We start from the raw sequence: 22,343 nt of genomic DNA, 5'->3' as shown, positions 1-22,343 counted from the left end.
GTTACCGTACTTGTGTTTGTTTTGGAAAAAATACTTAATAGTAGAAACAACTAATTTTGATGGTTATTTCAACGACTGAAATTGGTTCAAACCAACAAAAACAGTTTGTTAACAACTATTTTTCATGTTTGTACTCCAACAACCATGTTTGTTGTTTCAAACTAAAGTGGTTTTGCTTCGTGAATCATTGCAGTCTTTTGAGTTGCAAATCAGCTAATTTCAAAACTTGTCAACTTGTGTTATCCAAATTCTAAATATTTTCGAAGAATTTGTTAATGTTTATGATTGTTTTAGGGGAGCTATAAAATTTTGGAGGATATCGGAGGTTTAGGTTGCTCGCTGGTTTGTTCACACAAATGTTTGAGTCTGTTAAACTTCTCCTAGATTCATAGTTCATATGAAGCACAATAGGTTGAATATACTCCAATGCACGGTGACGTCATCAAGAAATCGCTCTCTTTTTCTCCTATGGGAAATTAGAAAACAACAGGACCAACACCTGTCAAATTTAACCGGTACCAAGACAAGTACTGGTCCTGTTGTTTTCAAACTCTCTGAAAGAGCAAAAGCAAATTTCGCCATGAGGTGGTCTTTATAAAGGACAAACCAACAGACTCAATCAGTAAAATTGAGCATAAAACTGTTTTTATTTTTGTTAAAAAACACACAAACTCACAAATTCATTCAATCTTTCAAAATCATTTTATCCATTGGTTTTCCGCGAGCACCCAAGCCCGTGACTTTGAACAGTGCACCGGCTGGAGCATCTTGATTACCGGTGTGGGCAGTGGTAACAAAAAGCTCATCCATTTGCGGTCCACCGAAGGATGCCGAGGTAACCTGTTTGGCTGGAATGGCAATCTCCTGTTCAATTTTCTTCGACCTGAAAACATGTTACAAATTAGGCCATTTCCATTTTGTCATTTCCACATGATCTACAATTCATACTTAGGATTGATCTTCAACAGCTTCGACCCACCCCAGGTAGCGACGTACAAATTCCCATCGTTATCGTGGGTCATACCATCGGCCACATATCCAGGATTCTTTCCGTCCACCCGAAGATCGTACAATACAGTTTCGTTCTGCAAATCGCCATTCTCCAGCACATCGAACTCCTTAATATCCAAAGCGACCGAATCAATGTAGTAGAATTTGTTGGTATTCTCGGGCCAGGTCAATCCATTGGAGATGCTGATGCCAGACTTCAACAGGTGGAACTCTCCTCCGGCCTTACCATCGAATCGATACAGTTTTCCTTCCTTCTGCTGCATAATATCACCCAGCGATTCGAGCTGCATGGTTCCGGCGTATAGACGACCCTGGGGATCAACCTTACCATCGTTGAAGCGCACGTGTTTCTCCGATTCGCCCAAATCGTACAGGGTTTTCACCAGGGTTCCCTTATCCGATCGACCGTCCCAACTGACCAAGACAATCTTGTTGCCCGTTCCCAGCACGTACTGACCTGGCTTTCCCTGAACCAGAATGATTGGCGATATGGGGTCAACGCCATCTGTGAAATAAAACCAATTTATCGTTGAGCACTCACTCAATAAACCAACAATACACATTACCGATTTTCGCGCTGTAGGTTTTGTTCTCGGCATAGTCGTAGCGAAGGATCGCAGCTCCGTTGATGTCCACGTAGTAGAGACTTTGGCTGTCTACGTCCCACACCGGGCCTTCGCCCAGGTGGGAAAGTGGACTTGGTAGCTGTTGGACGCTGTATTCCGCCGCCATCTGGAAAATGTACACTCAAATTAATCGACTAACAAATTCTATGTGCAATAATTATAGAAACGGGATATCGTATAATAATAACATTAGTTAACAGCATAAAGTTTTGTAAACTCTCAAGAGATTCTTCTAGAAGTTCCTCCAGGGGGTGTCCCAGAAGATCCGCAGATGCCCACGGGTTGCACCGCCAAATTTCTTTCAGATATTCGGTTTTTTTTTTCAGATCCTACTGGAATCCCTTCGAAGATTCTTTTCTTTTTATTCAGAAATCACATGAGGATTATGGATCCGCTGCGTGATTTTTCTCCAAATATTCCTCTAGGGATTGCTTCAGAAATTGCTTCAGAAAATTTCAGAAATTTATTTAGAGGTTTATTCAAGAATTGCTCCAGCACCTTTGTCTGCAATTTCCAAGGCAATTTCTACATGGTTTCCCGACGAATTCCTTTCATGTTTTTCTGCAGAAATGTGTCCAAGGTATAAATGCAGAAATTTCTCAATGGTTAGCTTGAGTTTGTTTTGGAAATCCTTCAAGGGTTTCCTTTGAAACGTTTCCTTCAATTCTTGCGAAAGTTTTTCATAAAAACCTTCTAGGAATTTCTCCAGAGCCATCTCAAGCTGTACCTCCAGGTATTTTCCCGGAATTCCTTCAACGGTTGATTCAGGAATCTTCAATAATTTTCCAAAAATTTCTTCTTGGATTCTCCTTCAGGTAACTCTTGAAGATTATATCTTTAAAGAATTTTTGTTTGATATCATTAAGTACTTCTGTAAAAATACGTGGATAAATATTTGAAAGAATTCCTGGAGGAATCTGAGTAGGATTCTCAGAAGATAGGGTGACAATGGGTATTATCGGCAGGTTTGTTCTCTTCGTCATGGGGGGTTTTTGTCAGCCAAATTGCCTGAAACATGGCAATATAATTCAGCTTAGTTGGAAAGGATTTGAGACCAACTCTGAGTTTAATAGGTTTAAAAAAAAAACCCCTTAGACGAAGAGAACAAAATGGCCGAGAATAGGTAATTTCCCCTATTTCCAAAGGAACCGCAAGAAAAAAAAATTAAAAAGAAACCTCCTAAAAAATGTCTTCAGTAAAGCCCAGTTTCCTGTTCAAAATGAATCGCTCAAGAAAGTTCTTGAACAATTCTTATCAGAAATTTCCTACAGAGACTAACTTTTGAATTGTCATTTCTTCGTAACTACGTACTGCGATCGAAAAAAAAAAAACGATTCATTGGGCGATTCAGGTAAGGAATTTCCCATGCATCAAGATAGGCTAGGAAATTCCTACTGAACTACAAACAGCCCTAATCCCTGACAAAACTTCCTAAGCGATTCGTGGAAGAACCTTTGGACGAACTTCAATTTCAATAAGAATTATGAGAAATTTTCAAAGGAATTTCTGTAAAAGTTTGAAGAAATTATTTATGAACAAATTTCTGAATTTCTTAAAGAATCTGGTTGAAAATTCCTGAAGGTATCCTTAGAAGAGATCCTGGAGGAATTTTTGATGCACTACATTAAGGAATACCCAGAGGAGCTTTTGAAGGAACCTCTGCCAATATCTCCGAAGGAATATCTGCTGGAATCACAAAAAAACCTGAAATAACTTCGGGAGGAGTTTTTGGAGACATTCCATGAAAAAAAAAATATTGAAAGGAACCGATGGAGGAATTCCTGAAACAGGTAATCTTTGGATTACTTCGTAAAATGAATTCCTGTACGAAGGGTAAACTTCCATAAATTACGTCACGCTTCGAGGAAAGAAAGTTCAAAGTGTGACATTCCATACACAAATTTAAGAAGTCCCATGCAAAAAGTATGCCAGAAGAAGGGGGAAGGTGGAGGGTTCAATATTGACAATTTTTGTGTACCTAATTAATGAACTTTCTAAGAAATCCATGGGTCCATTTTTGATGGTTCTCGACAAAAATTCTGTGGAAAATTTATGGAGGAGCTGAAGGCATCCCAATAAAGTGTTTCTGAAAAAAATATTTGGATGATTTTTTTAAAGAAATCCCAGGAGAAATTTCTGAAAGAATTCTGAATTCTTGATGTCAGGAATCCGTGGATGGTTTTCTGGAAGAATCCCCGGAGAATTTTCAGAAATAAGGGATTTCTCAAGCATGGAGGGTTTTTTTTATCTCCAGGAAGTAAATTTAAAAACATCCAGCATCAAACGTCAGTTTTCTGCTGGGCTTCCGCGTGTTTTCTTTGTTATTCTTTGCCCTAGTGTTAATACTATTCAGTCTGTGTAGTAGTTCCTGATATTCCTACACGAATGTCTCAAAGAATTCTTCCAAGCATTACTCGAAAAGTCCTCCAAATATTATTCTTAGAATTCCTCTATAGTATTCTGCACACAATCATCCATTGATTCTGAACTTTTTTGCAGGGTTTTCGGCTAACAAATTTTCAGCGATTCTTCAAAGAACTGTTGTATGTTTTAGCATTAGCAATTATGCAAGTCATACATATTTGCAGATGGTAGTCCTAGGTCAGTGTATGAGGGTTGCCTCTTTCACGACGACACATAATAGTTATTTAGGTAACAAGTTACAAAAAGTTGTTTTGCAACGAGTTAGATACCAAATTTCATGTAATATTTTTTGCATTATACAACTTATTGAGTTGCATAATGTGCATAACATGTTATCAACATTATGCAATTATTTTTCATTATGCAACTCATTTCAGTTCAGTTCAGAAGTTCAGAAAAGCAATTTCTAAAAGATTTTTTGCAGAAGAAAGAAAAAAATCCTGGAAGTCATCGTGGTAGGGACATTTAGAGCATTTCCTGTAGGAATCATCGGAGACATTCCAGAAGAAATTCTTGGAGAAATTGCTGAAGAAATCTTCAACCACATTTTCTGGAGGGACTCCAGGGGAAACCCCTTTTTGGGCTATTGAACAAATATTTGAATATTTGCCTGGAGGATCATCAATGAAAATTCAATTAGGAATCGTAGAGAAAAGTCCCGGTGAGATCTCAGGAAGAAATTCTAGTGAAGTTCCTTGAAGAACTACAAGAGAAATACTTTTAATATCTTTAGATGTAATACCCGAAAGTGCTCCATGGCCGTTCGTTTTAAATGGACAACCTCTTAGACATTGTAAAAAATGTTATATTTAAAATGCAAGCGCCTTTTAAGGCTCAAGCATGCGTCATCATTTTTCGGTAATAGAAAAACAGTTTTATCGTTGTAAATCAAAACAATGACCACGAAAATGTATTCACTGTATTACATTCCTCAAGAGGAATGCAGTGAATCCATTTTCGATACAAAAATGTTTGATTTGAACAAAAAAAACTGCTTTCAAATGTTTGATGATGACGATGATTTCAGTGACGAATGGTTCAACGTTAACAGTTTAATAACAACATTTTCCACGGACTTTTCGATAACTTTGCTAAAGATCTGAACTTTATAGGACGTCAGAATAATGACATGTAACATATCAAAAAGTTCTTAGCAGTGAAATTTGGCATCCAATTTTACACCATTCGAGAACTTCAAGAATTCCGAACAACTTTGCTGGACACATATACTTTGTAGGTAATCTGGATAATGAGATAAAACATCTGAAAATGCCCAATACCTAGCATCATGTAGCATCACTACCAATATTGACTAGTTATGCATTGCATATTAAACACTATAACTGAGTTTGTTGTATTGATATAAAGATGATCAAGTTACATTTAAATTTATTCTAACTGACTTAGATTTTGTTTCAATTACAGGGGATGGCCAAAATGTTTGGGATAGGCAACTTTTTTATCTCTCACAAAAAAAATCAACAAGCTATAACTTTTCATAGAGCGCATCAAAAAATCTCAAATTTTGACTGTTTGTCAACCTATTATGTGTGCATCATTGGTACAAATTTGGGCTCGATTGATTAATATTTCGCAAAGTTAGAACCGTTCGGGTAAAACACTAATTTTCAGACAACTCATTTTTGAGGTGTCATATCTCGGAAACTAGTGAACCGAATTGAATGAAATTTTGAACGTAAACCAACAATATGCAAATGCTTCACAAACTATTAAAACATAGGTATTTTTTAAACGTGGAAAAAAGTGGATTGACACTTTTTGGATTTTTCTCGAAAAAATGTATTTTTTTACATCAATGTCAATAATTTTTTGTGTTGATATCCAAAGATTTTCCATCTCTGTTCTCAAGTTATCTCTAATCAGATTTATTAGAGCCTATTTAGATTGAAGGAAGAACACATTTAGTAATTTTTGTGTGGTATTGTAAATTTGACTTATTTTCCTCTATATGGGTAAAAATTTCAATCCGGTATAACTTAATTCGCCGTGAGAAAATATTACATTTTATAACGTCGTATTAAGTATCAACATATTGTTGATAAACGTAAAAAATTCATTCAATTCGGTTCACTGGTTTCCGAGATATGACGGTTCAAAAATCAGTTGTCTAAATAATAGTGTTTTACCCGAATGGTTCTAACTTCGCGAACAATTAATCTATCGAGCCCAAATTTGTACCAATGATGCACATATAATATGTTGACAAACAGTCAAAATTTGAGATTTTTTGATGCACTCTATGAAAAGTTACAGCATGTTGAATTTTTTGCGGGAGAAAAAAAGTTGCCTATCCCAAACATTTTGGCCATCCCCTGTATGTTAGAATACAAATTTCAACAAATATTTCTGAACATAATAACAAACCTTGATATAGATATACACTATTGCTATAATTATGTTATGTTTTTGTTATGCCTTTCTGATCGGGTAACTTGCTAACTTCCACACTGTTGGCCAGTGTTATTTATGCATAAAAAGACATAACATATTGGGCAATCATCAATCATTATGACCTTCATTTGAATAATTGAATCGAGAATTGAATTGAATATGCCATCCATCCACCTGATGGTTTCGTTAGCACTGTACTTTTCACCCACTGCAATCGTTTATCTTGATGGCTATAACCTTTGATACCGGGAACGGAGATTAAGAAAATAACACAACCATTGCTATCTCTCCCGTAGATCTGTTTGAGATGCTATAGCTATACATGGGTATAGCAGCTATTCACAGCCACCTGCACTTGAACTTACGCTGCCTATCAGGAACAGAAGCCACAATGCAACTGACGATACTGCGACCGTGGACGCCGTTTGCCGGCTACTTTGGCGAGACAGCGACATGGCGTCGTTTGTGTGTATATCGTATTCGCTAACCGGTGTGGTTATCACAAGTTTACGAACACCGTGAGCTCGCGCAATCCGCGGAGACGGCGACTAACACTTGTACGCGTGGCTCGTGGGGTTATCGTTTTGTTTGAAAACAGATTTGTGTGTAGATACGTGACTGGGTTGCAACTGAGAGAAGCGCACACGTTCTACCCCACGACGAGACTAGAAGATTAATATGCGTAGTCACAGCGTGCCGATCGAGAAGGAACTGATCCGCTCGATCAGCATTCGATCGTTTGTATACCAATCATCATCTCTGAGTAGCGTTGGAAAGGGATCTCTGCTTCGTGGTTGATTGGAGATGACCTTGACCTGATGGTTTTCGCGAGACACTGTTGGGGGCGATTGTGGCGATGGCGATAGTGATCGATGATCTTGGCAGGTGGTGATCACTGTGGGGGAATACTGGATTATTCGTAAAACGTTGAGAACGTGGGTTAAGAACGTTGATTAGTTGATTTTGAGGTCGTTACACTTGAGGTGGTTTGATGGCAGTAAGAGTTATCGGTTGTGCTTGCAAAGCAAAAGATCATGAGCTCAATCCCAGCATCGCCTGTATTTATTTTCTTCTTTTTAGCGTGATATCCAGACTAGTACAGCGCTTGCGTCTCAGTTCAGTATTCCATGTTGTCTACAATCCTTAGTAAAGCGAACGAATTAGTTAGACTACTTCACAAAAACTAACTTATAAAACGAGTCCACACTTTTTTTTGTTATTAATCAATTAGCGTTATATCATTTACTTAAAAGGTCGTATTATATTTAACAGGAATGCCTATTAATAATGAAAAAATGTTCATTTTACACATTGAAAATCATTTTATACATCGGACAACCTTTAACCTTCAATCCTTTAATTTTGAACAACGCTCCAGCTTCTGATGGTCTTCTCAAGACCGATCCCGGCGGCAATTTTGAGTCGTAAAAGCTCGTTTTTGCGGTAGTCACATAAAGCTCTTCCAACCCCGGACCACCAAATGATACCGAAGTCACCTGAGGTGTAGGGATCCACAGTTCCTGTACCACCCTTTTCTCCTTAACGTCTATTTTGAGCACTCTGGAACCGAACCAAGTGGCCACGTACAGATTACCCTCGTTGTCACATGTCATACCGTCAGCATAGAACCCAGGGACTGGCCCAACCCAACTAACAATTGCAAGTCACAAACAAGCAAGCTTGCTGAATTGTTGCTTAATAATGGTAATGATAGCTGAACTAAAATTATGCTTTACACATTACTGTTTAAATGATTTTTCAATTGAGAAAGTAGTCAATGTTCGACTTTTCTCATCGGTATCAACAATAATAAATTAAAACACTTTTCAAAAGTTTAACAAGAAATTTATTCGACAAGCATTGATTCCTTAACATTAGAGTTTAACAAAACATTTGTCTGCATCGTATTAAGCTGATATATCGATAAGCATATGCTCCTGAACAATGTGCTTTTCACTTGTCAAATAAACGCCTTCAGCCCGTCATAGTTTGACTCGGAATTTTGTTCGGATTATGGAATAAATCATGGCTAAAACTGTTTAGACAACCAAGTTATTAAAGAACCAATATTTTAAACAAATCACATAACATAAAACAGAATAGAATTATGTGGCTCAACATTGATTGCCAAGAGACGTAATCAACGTAAAAATGAGGCCATTATTTATTATTATTAGTCTGTAATAAGGAATGATTTGATTATTATATGTTTCATCTTCCGCGGCAGTTCGATTGTACGAGACGCTTGGATCGATGTATTTGACATTTCAGTGCTGTCTGTTTACTGAATATTGTTCCCACAGTCACTTAGATAACCAAACAACATTCAGAAATCGACACATTTCAAGTATCCCTAAACATCCTTATGCACAATTTATTGAACATAGTATCAAGATTCCATGACAAAAGCATAAATAAAACAATTGCTTAACGGATCGTCGACTGAGCATGAGTAGATTACCTGAACAGATGCTGTGAATGCACCATGTCCATGCCCAAGACCATACCGCACCACAAATTGCCATACATTTTTAAAGATCGATAATTAATAATAAAAATAAAAACATGTTCATATCGCAATTAGTACGTCCGGAAACAATATCTTCAATAAGGACCAACACTTTTTGGCCGCATTCGATACAAGTTTTCTCACCGTGCGATAAAAATACTGACAGCGAAATCAGAATGGAAAACACGTGTTTTGGGCTGAACAGCTGTTGAAGTATAAGGCGTTGTTCAGTTGATTACCACGTGCTGTGCTAATTCACCACTGCTGAACACAAGTTCAGCAGTGATCATTATTGAGTCATGGGAAGATTATGTTTTGCTTTGGGTGCTGCATCTCACCATCTCTAGGATGGCGCAGATAGGAAGGCATGCGGCTGACAATCGACAGGTCTCGAGTTCTAATCCGGATTTAGGTAATTTTATATGTAAGTCTTATTTCATAATAGGTGTTCTCAACATAAGAGCAAATAATTACACTCTCGTGACAGTTCAACATTTTTGCATTTTATTTATTTTCAGTCATTTTTGCCAAAGCCGAATAACAACTTTCCTGTGTATTTGTAAAACGCTTTGAACAACAAAAAAATAAGTTGGTGCACAACATGATGCTTAATAACTTCTCCAAATTTGTGTGAACAAAACCCGAACATAGGTTGTACGTGAAAATAATTCAAATGTTATTCAACATTATGCTGAATTAATTCGTCATAATGGTGCCTGTTAAATGAGTGATTGTTAGTTGGGAAAGTTCAACAAAATCTGCTCGTTGTACAGATCCCCATTGGCGGCAATGTCATACTCTTTGATATTCAGTGCCAAAGAATCCACATAGTAGAACTTTCTCAGCTTTTCGTTCCACGTGATCCCATTGGAGATTCCAACACCGCTCAGTTGAACGACCAACTGTCCCGAACGTTCATCGAAACGATACAGCTTACCAACCATCGGAGTGCTTGAGTTCGCTCCTTCCCGGAGCATGGTACCGGCGTACAGTCGTCCTTGGGAATCAACCTTGCCGTCGTTGAAGCGCACATGGCTTTCCGACTCGCCCAAATCGACCACAATTCGTACGAGAGATGCCTTCTCTGAAAAACCATCCCACTGAACGAGACTGAGTTTGTTGCCCGTTCCGAGTATGAAGTGATCCGGATTACCTTGGATCATTATGATCATCGTGACAGACGGCGCTCCATCTGTGCAGTGGATAGTCCTAATTATAAAATTATCATCAAAAAACAGTTCAAGCGGTTATGGCTCTTACCGACGGTGGCCCTGTAGGTACGATTTTCAGCAGGATCGTATCGAAGAATTGCACTTTCGATAATGTCTACATAGTATAGGCTCTGTCGATCGACGTCCCAAACGGGACCTTCGCCCACAGTGGTGAGAGGACTGGGTAGCATTTCTACACAGTAAGGGTACACAGTAGACAGAACCACATGTGAAGCGGTAGTTACTAGCAGTAACACGATATAAAGATTTTGTTTTAGACTCATGGCCAGGCGGATGAGTCGTACTCTAGGTCGAACTGATGGCAACTGCTGGCCGTTCAACTGCTAAGAAGAAACTAATACTGTTTAGCTTGACGGCGTTTTTAATGTATCAGCATGTACGTGATATTGAAACGGTACTAGAATATTATGTTCTGAGAATTCTCCTTTATTTATTTCAAAGCTCACTTCCTTATTTTAGTGCATCTTCGATTTCCTAGTGGTGATCCTCAGTGGTGCAACAGACTCGATTTTGCTCTTTACTGCAAAATAGAGTGGGTCAACGTTGGATGGGAAAATTAAAATCTGATCGCATTATTCATCCCGGAACAAACCCGTTTTAATTCAAATTAGCGTCTAAAATAGCTGTGTAAAAATTGGGAACGATTGCTTGTATCCCCGTATTCCGCCTTGCGATTGGGAGATTAAGTAAGGAAAAACTTACTTTTCTGCATTTTTCTCATAAGGGGCTTATTTTTTTCTTAAACTATTTATGTAACCGATGATGTTGAAATGATGTAGCCTTGGATGTGCCGAAAAACTTTGTCGAGAACCGCAAAGCGATCCGACCATTGTGACAAAAGTTAAACATAGCATTTAGATCGTCTGACGGTGCTTAACATTTAACATGAAAAGGAATAAAATCAATAATAGATTAAGTTTTGGCCTGAATCACCAAGCGTGTAACTTCATTCACAAGCGTTGGATCACTTTGTGGTCTTCGGCAAAGTTTTTCGACATATCCTGGGCTATACTTCAACGTTGATTGATTGATTTGTCTTTATTATAGAGACTTTCAACCCTTGCACTTCAACCGTCATCAGTTACATAGTTTTGACAAAAACTTGCAACTTATGTTAAAAATCCGAAAAGTACGTTTTCCCATACTAAATCCCATACAAACTTCAATCGCAATGCAGAACACGGGAACGCCACCGATCGCTTTGTACAATTGTTTTCGACGCTAACAGGAATCGAAGAAGCTTTCTTCAAAAAAATAAAATAAGATAAACCTTGTTGACCCAGTCCACTGCATAATCTTTGTCTTATTTATGGCTCTACGTCCTACTTAGTGTTTGAATTATTAATTGAAGGGCTTTCTTTGCCTGCCATTGCATGAATTTGTATATTGTGAGGCAAGCACAATGATACACTATGCCCAGGGAGTCGAGAAAATGTTCTCGAATCGAACTCGCCGTCTCCGGATTGGCGATCTATAGCCTGAACCACTAGGCCAACTGAAGACCATACACTCAAAATAATCCAAACGTCAATGCTACGTGAAAAATCACGTAAGCTGCCGTTTTCGTCACTCAACTGAGATTTACCGGACCCATATGGCACTCACGTTGCGCCTTAGTAAACGGCACTGATATTTGTAGTACAGTGGTCACCAAATTGCGGCCCGCGGGCCGCATGCGGCCCTCGAGAAGGTTTAGTGCGGCCCGCGAACTGATTTTGAAATATTTTAAAATGTGGCCCGCTGAAAGATTGCATAACTAGAAGGAAAACTTTTCCAAAATTTTATAAATTATTGTAAAATGAAGTCGCCTTGCACAGAGTTCCTTAATCCTACAAGATTTTCCGAATCAACATTGTCAATTATCAAATTATTCTAAAATTCACTTTGACCATGTTTTTAACACGAAAATTTTCTCTTCCTTGAAAAGTTTGAAATGTGTTTTCTAAAAATATACAATCACTATTATTCACATCAATATTTTCTATGATACCCTAATCCAAAAACATGTAATACTCCAGAAGTTTATCCAATTCCAAAAACATAGACGTTTAATTTTCATATTTTAGCTTGAGAACTCTAAGAGCTGATAAAGCAATATCAGCTTTATTGTAGTAGATTTAGCATTTTTCTAAACTCGACATTGAGGAAACATCAATTTGAGCCTGAATAAAAACGTGTTAAGTCAAGATATAGCCTAGATTGCTGTTAAAACACCAGATTAGGGCAAAATTAAGGAAAAATCATTCTGAAATGAAGTAAGGCTGTTTTGTAGCCGCTCGATCTTTTCAACGTCATATTGTCCCTAATGACTAAAATTTGTAAGAGAACTTTGTATAAGGAAGTCATGCGCACACATTTTGGAGAATTAGAAGTTCAGTATATATTAAAATTTGTACAAAACGAATTATTAATGCCTTGCGGCCCGCAGTCTCTTTGCAAAATTCAATTTTGGCCCGCGCAGACCCTAAGGCTGAGGACCACTGTTGTAGTACAAGCTACGTGATTTTTCACGTAGCGTATTTCCGCCTACTTTTCACGTCAATGCTACGTGGTTGTTGGGTGAGAATGAGTGCTCCACTGCCACTCAAAAGTGTAAACAATAATTTCTAACCTAACACGCAAAAACGGCTAGGCTCAAAAATGTGTTCGGCCTGCACATTTTTAGTAAACATCCATGCCGCACATGACTGTGTTAGAAACACACATTTTTTTAAAATTGCTCGTACGCTCACATGAGCATGTATTTTGCAATAATTTCGACATGGTAACCTCACTGGGTTTATAAACCACCTTCAAATACCAAAAAATATTGATATTTTACAAATATGTGAGCGTACGAGCAATTTAAAAAAATGTGTGTTTCCAACACAGTCCCTGTGCGGCATGGGCGCTACTCAAAAATGAGAGTTTTTATTTTAGAGAGAAAATTTTAGTTAGCAAGCAGCAGCAACAATCATCACTTCATCTTCTGGAGCATGTACAGGTTTTTATATAACTATTTAATTGTTTTAGAACTCATTGAAAAGATTATGTGGAATTTCAGGTACGGATAGCACTGACTAGAAGCACCGAGACAGAGTATAAATGGAGACCAGAGCATGCGGAGATCAAGTTTATTAAAAGTCATACGTCCTTGCTTTGTTACCAAGTGCCAAAAAATATGTTATTTTACAATTTTAATTCAAATTTTCTTGTATGAATAACTGAAATATATGGACACATTATATAAAAAGTTTAGCATTCTGCTTTTATGTACCGCAGCATCATCTAATTCCAATCACTTTTTTCGATTCTTAATTCCATTTACACCATGCAAAACAAATAGGGTGAATAGAATTAGGAACCGAGAAAAGTGATTGGAATTAGGTTATGTCCCGGTACATCTTTTGAAATGAAAAGTTAATTAAAAGGATGCCAGGCAATAACCATTAAAAGCCTCCAGTAAAACTTATGTTCATTTCCACGTAGCTGCTACGTGAAATCTAAGTGACCTTGAGATACGAGGAATTGAGTTCCGTCACTCACAATCCACGTAGCTGTTACGTGGAAAGTGCGATGGAAAAAATTTACGTATGTTTTCACGTACGAACGACGTGAAGAATTTTCAGAGTGTATATTGCTGACTGCACCCCAAATTGGACTGACACAATAGTGTGCACACACCTTCAAAGTGTGATTACAGCGCAGGGATACGTCGGATCGAATTGAGGTCTTCGGTGCACTTATTCCTTGTAAATGGAGGAATAAGTGCACCGAAGACCTCGAGACGATCCGAGACAAATGTGCACTTTTATCACACTTTTTAGGAGTACCAAAAAAGTGTGATAGTCCAATTTGAGATGTAGTCTGCAATAATCTTATAGCCAGGTTTTAAGAATATTCAGAGTCAATAAATATGATAAATCACATAATCAACAATTATGATTAGACGGAGTCGGATCATAAACTTCTCTAAGGATTTATAGAAATCTTTCTTCAGAAATTTTTTCAAAAATTTTTCCTGTGACCCTTTAGAAATGCGTTTACCTTTCAGATATTCTTTCATAAGTTCCTTTAGAAATCACTTAAGGATTTATTACTTGACATTTCTTTCCTCTTCTAGGGAAATTGTTTAAGTGAATTTTATCCACTTATCCGCGAGCAGACCGGTTCAGATTTTAACGTTTCATGGGGGAAAGTCAAAACAGTTTCATTCTCCTCCTCACCTCTTCACCCACCGTTTAGTGGCGCCAACCGACTGCGATCCCCAAGAAACGTCAAAATTCGAATCGATTAATTGTGCCCGCCGCCGCCATTACCGCTCGCGGATAAGTGATACCCTAATACCTTTCAGACATTTAACAAGAAATTCATCCAGAAGTATCTCCAGGAGTTCCTCCAGGGTTTGTCCCAAAGGATCCTCCAAGAATACTTCAGAAATTTATTCAAGAATTCTGCTTCCAGTACCTTTGTCTGCAATTTCTGAACGTATTCCCGAAGATTTTTTTTCAAAAATTCCGCAAGAAGCTTCTTCGAGATTTGATTTAGAAATTCCTCAATGATGTCCTCTAGAAATACTTCCAGGGATTTTCTCAGAAACTTCTCCGTGTTTTTTCCCTTAAATTGCTCCAAAAATAACTCATAAAATTCTTCTAGAAACTCATTCAAAGCAATTAGTTCCTCCAGGTATTCTCCCTGGGTTCCTCCAGGAGCTCCTCCAACGATTGTTTCTTAAATTGTTTCAATGAAATTGAATCTCATCAGGAAATTTTTAAACATTCCTCTAAAATTCCTTCAGGTAAACCTTGAAGAATTACTTCAATACGTTTTATGTAATTCCAGAAAATACTTCTGTAAATATCTGTGTAGGAATATCACGAAGAAATACTGAAGGAGAAATTTCTGAAGGAATCCCTGGAAATATTTCTGAAAGTACCGCGGAAGAAATTCCTAGAGAAACGTTCTAGACATTACTTCGGTAACACCTGACGAAATTTTCCGTGGGATTCCTGGAGGACGCTTGGAAGAACTTCCAAAGGGATCGCTGAAAATTTTGAAAATTAAAAAAAAAAATCCTTGGATTTTTTTTATATAACCCGAGCAGGAGAAAATAGCTCCAGAATACCAAACTCAGGTATGCAAAACCCAATACCACTACCTGAATGGGGTATTAAGTAGCCCTGCATAAGAGGTAAAATACCTAAATTAATAACTGGTGTGTATTCTACGTGTTCGGCAATGAACACAAGAGAGGTTAGGCTTAGCACCGGACTGTATGGCACGGGGTATAGCACGGCAGAAGAGAACGGGTTTCGGATTGGAATAGACTTAACACAGGATTATTTTCACTTTCACTACACTACTTTATTTTCTCTAACTGCTGCTATTTACACTCTAATTTTATTTGGCTGGTTTCACTTCGCGTTGTTTAAGCCACGCGAACGCTTATCACTTATTCACTTTCAAAATTGAACTGACTTGCGACCGCGAACGGGTCGCATATATATTTATACCATGATTCAAATATTCCAGAATCACGTGGAAGATTCTACTCGCGTGTAGAACCCACGCGAAGCGTGGGGACCCATCATCATCACGCTAGCTGCAGAGCGACGACATTCGATGATGATGATGATGATGACGGTTGCGACGACCGCGCTCGCTGCTGCACTCACGGCAGGATCTCACGGTACTCGCTCTCACGCTGTTGGTCGCGGCTGTTCCGTCGGCTCGGGTGAGTGTTTGTTTATCTTGTTGGTGGTCGATGATGACTCGGATGCGTTGGTTGGTGTCGGATGCGCAGCTGACCATGCTGCCGCCGTCGTTTGGAGCGTATGTTCGCGAACACTACGAATACCACGTGAATAATGACATCAGGTATTGCAATACCTCAATAATAACCGATGATTTTCCCATACAAATGGTGCTTTTTTCATAATTGCATAATACCTCAAGCAGTCCTCAATACCAAACAAATAACTCGTTGAAGTATTGTTACGTTTAAGTTTGTGATTAGCAGCTGTGCCATTAGGAATTCGTTAAACCATAAGAACATTTGTAAATGCTCCGACTTATGAGTAAAAATTTGTTCCGCCAAGAACAAATTAAGCACCTCTGTAATGCCTACCATCATCGACTCGCAATCCTGAAACTCGCGCTCATGTTAACCACCGCACACCACACACACAAAGCACTCCATTCCGATCACGCAGGCCTCGATCGGATACGTTGAGTATCGAGCTCGGAAACGAGAGAGGCAAACATTGCATTACGGCTCGACGGCAGCATACACACAAGCGACGTTCATCGAGAGAGCACTGTTCATTCCCAGAGAAAGGGAGGCTTTTTTTCTCAAGCACAACTACCATCACCGGCAATCAGGCGGAGGAAGCTGATCACGCGATCGTTCATAGTGCCAGCAGTTTGCAAGCATCCATCGGTCGAAACGGTAGTGGCTCACGTTACGGGCGTAGAAGTGGCTCCAGCTTCAAAAAAAGAGGTGGAAAATTGATTTGCTGTTGGAGGCAATTTCAGTTACACGAAAAAGGTGAACTCGGCCTTTGCATCGGTGAGGTGAGTCTATTTATCGCCCGACCAGATACAGGTGGAAAACTAACTGGTTTGTTCCATCACCAGACCGACGCTTAGTGCAGCCAACAAAAGGAGGCGGCCATTTTGCACCACCACGAGATTGCCAAGCCACATGTTCTGGAGAAAACTGCACCTCATTCGACGTATTTCGTGCACATCCGAACGCGATTAGCGCTGTTTCCCCCCGGGTGAGTGAGCATTTTCGACTTTGCGAGAGACATCCGTCTAATGACCGTTTTTCTAGTTTGACCGTCGGTGAACTCGGTGGTGGCACTCGCCGTCCGTGCAATTGGCAGATCAAACCGCACGAGTGTCAGTTTTGCATCGTGGCCCACCAGTGAAGATCATTCAGCCGCCCGGCGGGACATCTTGCACGATCAGCCGAGGTCAAGCGCTGACGGAAGAGGCAAGAAACCGTGACGATCCGTATACACCGAGAGGACAGGAGCAAAGAGCCTTCGTCAAAGAAGTATGCTGCGAAGTGTGGTAACCGCGTGTGTTAAGAACGAGAGTGTACAAAAGACTGATTGTTCGGCTGCTGCGCTGATGCGCGTTAGCCAGCTATCGCGCCACCATGAATGTGCATGCATGCATACTAATGCGCTGTGCTAGGTGAACAAGTAAGACACTCGTCACCACATCCCCCTTTCTTTAATCTAAATGTCTGGTTTTAACTATTCTTATGTTCAACTAACCCTTTGGATTTTCTAATGTAGTTAGTTCTCTTAACGCATATGGTCAGCAAAAAGTCATATTTGTTATTTATGAGTTTAACACATTTCTCGATGTTGCTTCTGATGAAACAATGACGCCTATTGGCTCTTTATGAATCTTCTCAACGATTGTGTCCATCTATACTGAATCAGTATTACTGATGTATCTAATGATGGCCAATTCTTACTATTATTTCTGAATTGTGTAGAATTGCAGAATACGCTACGCTCTCTCCCTTTCTTTAATTTTATTATTATTTTTTTTTATTATTAACACTACAATCGCCTTGTTTTATTTACTTTTAGTTTCGCTTACTCAGAGAAAAATATTCACACACACTTAGAGAACACACTTTCCACTTTTTTTTAGAGTAAGTTCACCTTACCTTTTTGATATAAGCTTCCAGTTTTCACACATTCACTTTTAGGAAATATCGTGCACCAATTGTACTTTACCAGTGCTACACGTACTCAGTCAATTGAATCAACTTTTAGTGAATTTAATCACAACTCTTCAATATGCAGCCATTGTTTACTGGCTGTCTTTAACCTTCCTATTGCATCAGGTTGGGAATAGCTTGCTGACATAGTGTACGATTTGGGTCAAAAATGACCCTTATGCCAAAGGAGAGCTAACAATTCCGAACGTTGTACACTATGAGTATTGCCTAAAAAAAAATTCCAAATGAAATAAACACCTTTTTCAAAGGATTACAAACATTACATCATTGATCCACATACATACATACATCCCCTGCATACACATAGATCAACAGATCGGGTTAATGTCACCAAAATTGCATTCGCATCGTGATATGGAGTTAAAGACGTTTCTAACGTATCGGACTCCCAATATCCACAAAATTGTTCTGAAGGTGTTTTATTTATTACTTTTTTTTTTTTAACGTCAGTGTACGTTTGGTGTTTTATAGCTAAGCGATTTTCAAAGTTATACAAATTCCTAAGAAATAATACATATGCCTGATATTCATCACAATTGATACCATGTATAATTTGGCTCATATTAGCCAAATTAGGGCCCATATAGCCGAGGCGGTAAACGCACGGGTATTCAGCATGACCATGCTGAGGGTGACGGGTTCGATTCCCGGTCGGTCCAGGATCTTTTCGTAAAGGAAATTTCCTTGATTTCCTTGGGCATAGAGTATCTTCGTGCCTGCCACACGATATACACATGCAAAATGGTCATTGGCAGAGGAAGCTCTCAGTTAATAACTGTGGAAGTGCTCATAGAAGCTGAGAAGCAGGCTTTGTCCCAGTGAGGACGTTACGCCAAGAAGAAGAAGAAGAAGAATTTGGCTCAGTGAAATATGTGATTACAACAACAAATAATGACTGGTTCAGTTGGGATATAAAACATCAAATTGAATGGTTCCTTCAGTAACGTATCGAGAACATTTGACTGAAATGCGATTATTTTATCCAAAAACGAAAATAAGATTAATTCAATCAGTCACTGTTACTGGTATGGGCCGGACTAAAAGGTTTCCTGTTGATTGTTATCCTGACTTTATAACTCTAGCACAAATTGGTATTTGTTTTTCGTTTGTCAATTTGTTAAGTCACAATTGTTTTTTTCGTACCTAGCGATGAGTCTCTTCGAGTAGTCTTGCAAAATGTCAGAATTTAAGAAACAATAAACTGCTAACCCGCGTCTTCGACCGCTTCCAGCGACAGCACGCTGATGCTGTGTACCACAATGATGCGTGTACTCAGTCAGTACACGACGCGACCACTTCCGGGCTAATTGTTTCCTTCCATAGATTTATCCTAATAAACCAACACCATATACGGACCGTAATATAGATGGTTCAACAATACCGCATACTGTTCGAATTGTATCGCGAATTGGTGGTTAAGGACGTCTTATGGATATCGTTTATGCGGGTATGTACCAATTTAGTAACTTAAACTAAGTAGAAATTGTCATCAACATCAGATGTCCTTCCATGTCATCATACGCCGTGAAGAATGGCGAATACGCAATATTCAAATGTAGCATTCAAGATTACTGTAAGCACTGTTTTCTCTGTAATTTCATAACACATTTTTTTCTGTGTGAAGTAAATTAAATCACAGTCTCGTATTCCTACTCTCAGTGAATTCAATCACAATTTCAACTATACTATCCAATCAGTATCATTCATTCGTTGTTTTCTTCTCTGAACGGTAGTGAATTTAATCACAACATTATTTGTACTCTCAGTGAATTGAATCACTTCTTATCTTCCTTTTTTCTTCTTCCTGTTAGTGAATTTAATCACAAAGTTGTTGGCTTTCTAATTAAATCAAATGCCATTATATTAATACACATACTTTCGGTGACACTTCTTCAGCAGATTCCGTGCGTTCTGACAGTAGTGTTGCATTTTCACCATTTTCCTGTTCATGAGATATATGTTGCCTGTATACAATTGTACTGTGTTCTGATAATCGTTGGCTAAAACCAAACTGATGGCAAAACGAAAGTGATGAGAAGTGCGAATAATTTTGTAAACATCTACGGTACCGCAACACGATCGTTCATTCGTGTGGCCCAGCCATACGGAATGGATTCATTGCACAAAGTACTGCACGAACGCTCGAGACGCCGCACGAATAACATTCATGTATACCATTTGCACAAACCTTCCAGCCAATGATGTATCGTGATGAGGACTCGAATCCGAATGCGATAGAAATGACGATATACTTCAAGACGTACGCTTAACAATGAAAAAGAATAACCAAAACGAATAATCGGTGTCCAACCTAATGGTGTGTTGCTCGTACGGGCGCCTGTATGATACAATAGATAGTGACAGAGCGTTCATTAGTAACAACGAATCAATGCACCTCATCGCTTTTTGTCAGAAAATCCCAGTGCGTCCTTTCTCTACAATCTACACCATTCTTCCAGTGAATTTAATCACATTCCTTTCTTCTGGTTTCCAAGTGAATCAAATTACGACCATATCTATATGCTTTCGTGGAAATTGTACACAACAGCCTCAATGCGCATCTAGTGAATTTAATCACAGTCCAATCAACACTTTTTGATTTTTTCTATGGATTAGATGAGTCTTGATAACGTGATATACAGGTAAACAGCAATCCGAATCTGAAACGCCTAAAACTCCTCTTATGTATATACTGCAAGTCTATGTACGACGTTTTCAACCTGAAAGAACAAATTAAAATAATAGAAGCAAGCGGGCATATATAAGCACTACATGTGTAAATATTTTGCATGACTACGCTGAGAGTATCTGTTTCAATTATTTTCGTTTCAGGAACTTTTTGTAGCGGAAATTTGCTTGACTTCCCTGACATAGAGCACCTCGCGCCTGCTACACGATTTACAGGAAAACACTCAGTTTATAATCTTGGAAATGCAAATAGTACACTAAGCTCTGGCTGAACATTTGTTTTTTTTTTTTTTTTACGATGCAAATGCTTTAATAACGCGTTAAATACTCGTTTTCTTTGTTAAACGTTGGGAAGCTCAATACAGCAACATTTACCATACCGGGTTTATCAGTCATACGTGAAAAAAACTTGGAAGATGACAGCGTTGCGTAACAGACTGAAATTTTCTGGAAATATCTACTGAGAACCAATATCACTCTTCGAATACAGAATACGTCCTATTTTTTTTGTTTAGGTATATACAGATTATTGTTTGTTATATACCTACGCTGAAATGGAACCAGAATACATTACTTCATACTGCTATTTGTGGTCTGATATTTATTTGAAACTAGTTGCAGAATTGCGTTTATCACCGCTCAACAAACTGTAGATTTAGATTTAGGAGCAATACGCTATTTTATAGATTAAGCTGTATTTGAACAAACGGAAACAAACTTTGTTTAAGGACATAAGTAGGCATTAGTTTAAACTAAACCGCAACTTCTTCGTCAATTACCCACACAATTAGTGTATCTAACACTGTAAGCTCACAACCGTCTTCAGCAATGCGCTAGAAGTTTTTTTTTTCGAATAATGGACCAAACCCTCGTGCCTTACGGCGAATCTATCATCTAATAAATAGAATTTATTAGCTGGTACGGAACGATCAGTTTACACTTGCAGTAATCGCGTTTAATCTCAAGTGAATTCAATCACAGTACTACGGTCTAGTGAATTTAATCACATTATCTACACAATTTTATATCATACAAATGAATCATCAGAGCTCTGTTCTGATTTCAAAATAGTAACAGTAGAAATGGTAGCTGTTTGACCTCGCACTGTCGCCGGCGTCGTCGTTGGCTGCTTCTAGCATGCAGAGCGTGTGCAGAAGCAGCCCATTGAAGAGCCACCGCTTTGACACCACAGCAGCCTGATTGTGCGTTGGGCTCCATACACGCAGCAGAGCAGCGCACCGCTACTATTCACTATTCATTTACATTGTCCGTACTATCGCTGCTGCCTATAAAAGCGGCAGCTGATTTCATGTAGAATTAGTTGTAAGAATCGAACCACCACAGAGCAAGAGCACTGCATCTCGTGGTGCGCAATAAACGGACTACTTTTCCGTCGTCGTCTCTTCTTCGGGAGAACATTACACAACGTGGGGCCTTTTCTACCGCTGGACGAAACAGTAGCATTTTATATATTTCAAAAGTTTGTTTTTAGTTGGCCTTTCTTGACTGAGGCCACGGAGTACAAGCGCTATGCAATATAATACGCCAGTACTGAATTCAGTAGTACTTAGCGAACAAAAGCGCTTCAAAATGTCCAAAATACAGCAAAGAACATTAAATCACATAGGTACGTACCTTTCTGCCCGTTTCCATTTAACCTTACCTGATCAATCGTTTTCATTGCAGTTCTCTTAATC

At 38.8% G+C, this 22,343-nt stretch overlaps 3 protein-coding genes across 5 annotated transcripts in view; 1 reads left to right on the top strand and 2 right to left on the bottom strand.

Moving 5' to 3' along the window:
* The window catches only part of LOC115265398 (uncharacterized), a 52,443-nt gene that overhangs the window by 26,448 nt on the left and 3,652 nt on the right, over window positions 1-22,343 (top strand). The window lies entirely within an intron of this gene.
* LOC109417375 (regucalcin) lies at window positions 616-22,342 on the bottom strand. 2 transcript variants are annotated; one of them, XM_062855188.1, is made up of 4 exons: window positions 22,310-22,342; window positions 1,578-1,743; window positions 949-1,516; window positions 616-883 (listed from the first exon to the last, which is right to left on the bottom strand). In XM_062855188.1, exons 1-4 carry the CDS (start codon window positions 22,325-22,327, stop codon window positions 685-687), a joined length of 951 nt encoding a protein of 316 aa, XP_062711172.1. In that variant the 5' UTR covers window positions 22,328-22,342; the 3' UTR covers window positions 616-684. The 2 variants fall into 2 exon arrangements, with proteins under 2 accessions (XP_062711172.1, XP_019547022.2); XM_019691477.3 differs by lacking the exon at window positions 22,310-22,342 and adding an exon at window positions 6,839-7,193.
* Window positions 8,111-10,484, bottom strand: LOC109417381 (regucalcin). The gene is made up of 2 exons (XM_062855190.1): window positions 10,243-10,484; window positions 8,111-10,174 (listed from the first exon to the last, which is right to left on the bottom strand). The coding sequence occupies exons 1-2, from the start codon at window positions 10,475-10,477 to the stop codon at window positions 9,717-9,719; spliced, it is 693 nt and encodes a 230-aa protein (XP_062711174.1). The 5' UTR covers window positions 10,478-10,484; the 3' UTR covers window positions 8,111-9,716.

This window comes from Aedes albopictus, chromosome 3 (genome assembly GCF_035046485.1).
Source record: "Aedes albopictus strain Foshan chromosome 3, AalbF5, whole genome shotgun sequence".
Taxonomy (NCBI): Eukaryota; Metazoa; Arthropoda; class Insecta; order Diptera; family Culicidae; genus Aedes; species Aedes albopictus.
The sequence above is the reverse complement of the archived record's forward strand: the minus strand, read 5'-3'. Positions and strand labels throughout refer to the sequence as shown.

Excerpts from the sequence above, each read along its gene's own strand:
- LOC109417375 (XM_019691477.3), bottom strand. The coding sequence starts at position 6,928 with ATGTCGCTGTCTCGCCAAAGTAGCCGGCAAACGGCGTCCACGGTCGCA. Across the intron at positions 1,744-6,838 it reads TTCTGTTCCTGATAGGCAGC|ATGGCGGCGGAATACAGCGT; the intron begins GTAAGTTCAAGT and ends TACATTTTCCAG. Across the intron at positions 884-948 it reads CTGTTGAAGATCAATCCTAA|GTCGAAGAAAATTGAACAGG; the intron begins GTATGAATTGTA and ends ACATGTTTTCAG.
- LOC109417381 (XM_062855190.1), bottom strand. The coding sequence starts at position 10,477 with ATGAGTCTAAAACAAAATCTTTATATCGTGTTACTGCTAGTAACTACC. Across the intron at positions 10,175-10,242 it reads TACCTACAGGGCCACCGTCG|ATGGAGCGCCGTCTGTCACG; the intron begins GTAAGAGCCATA and ends TCCACTGCACAG.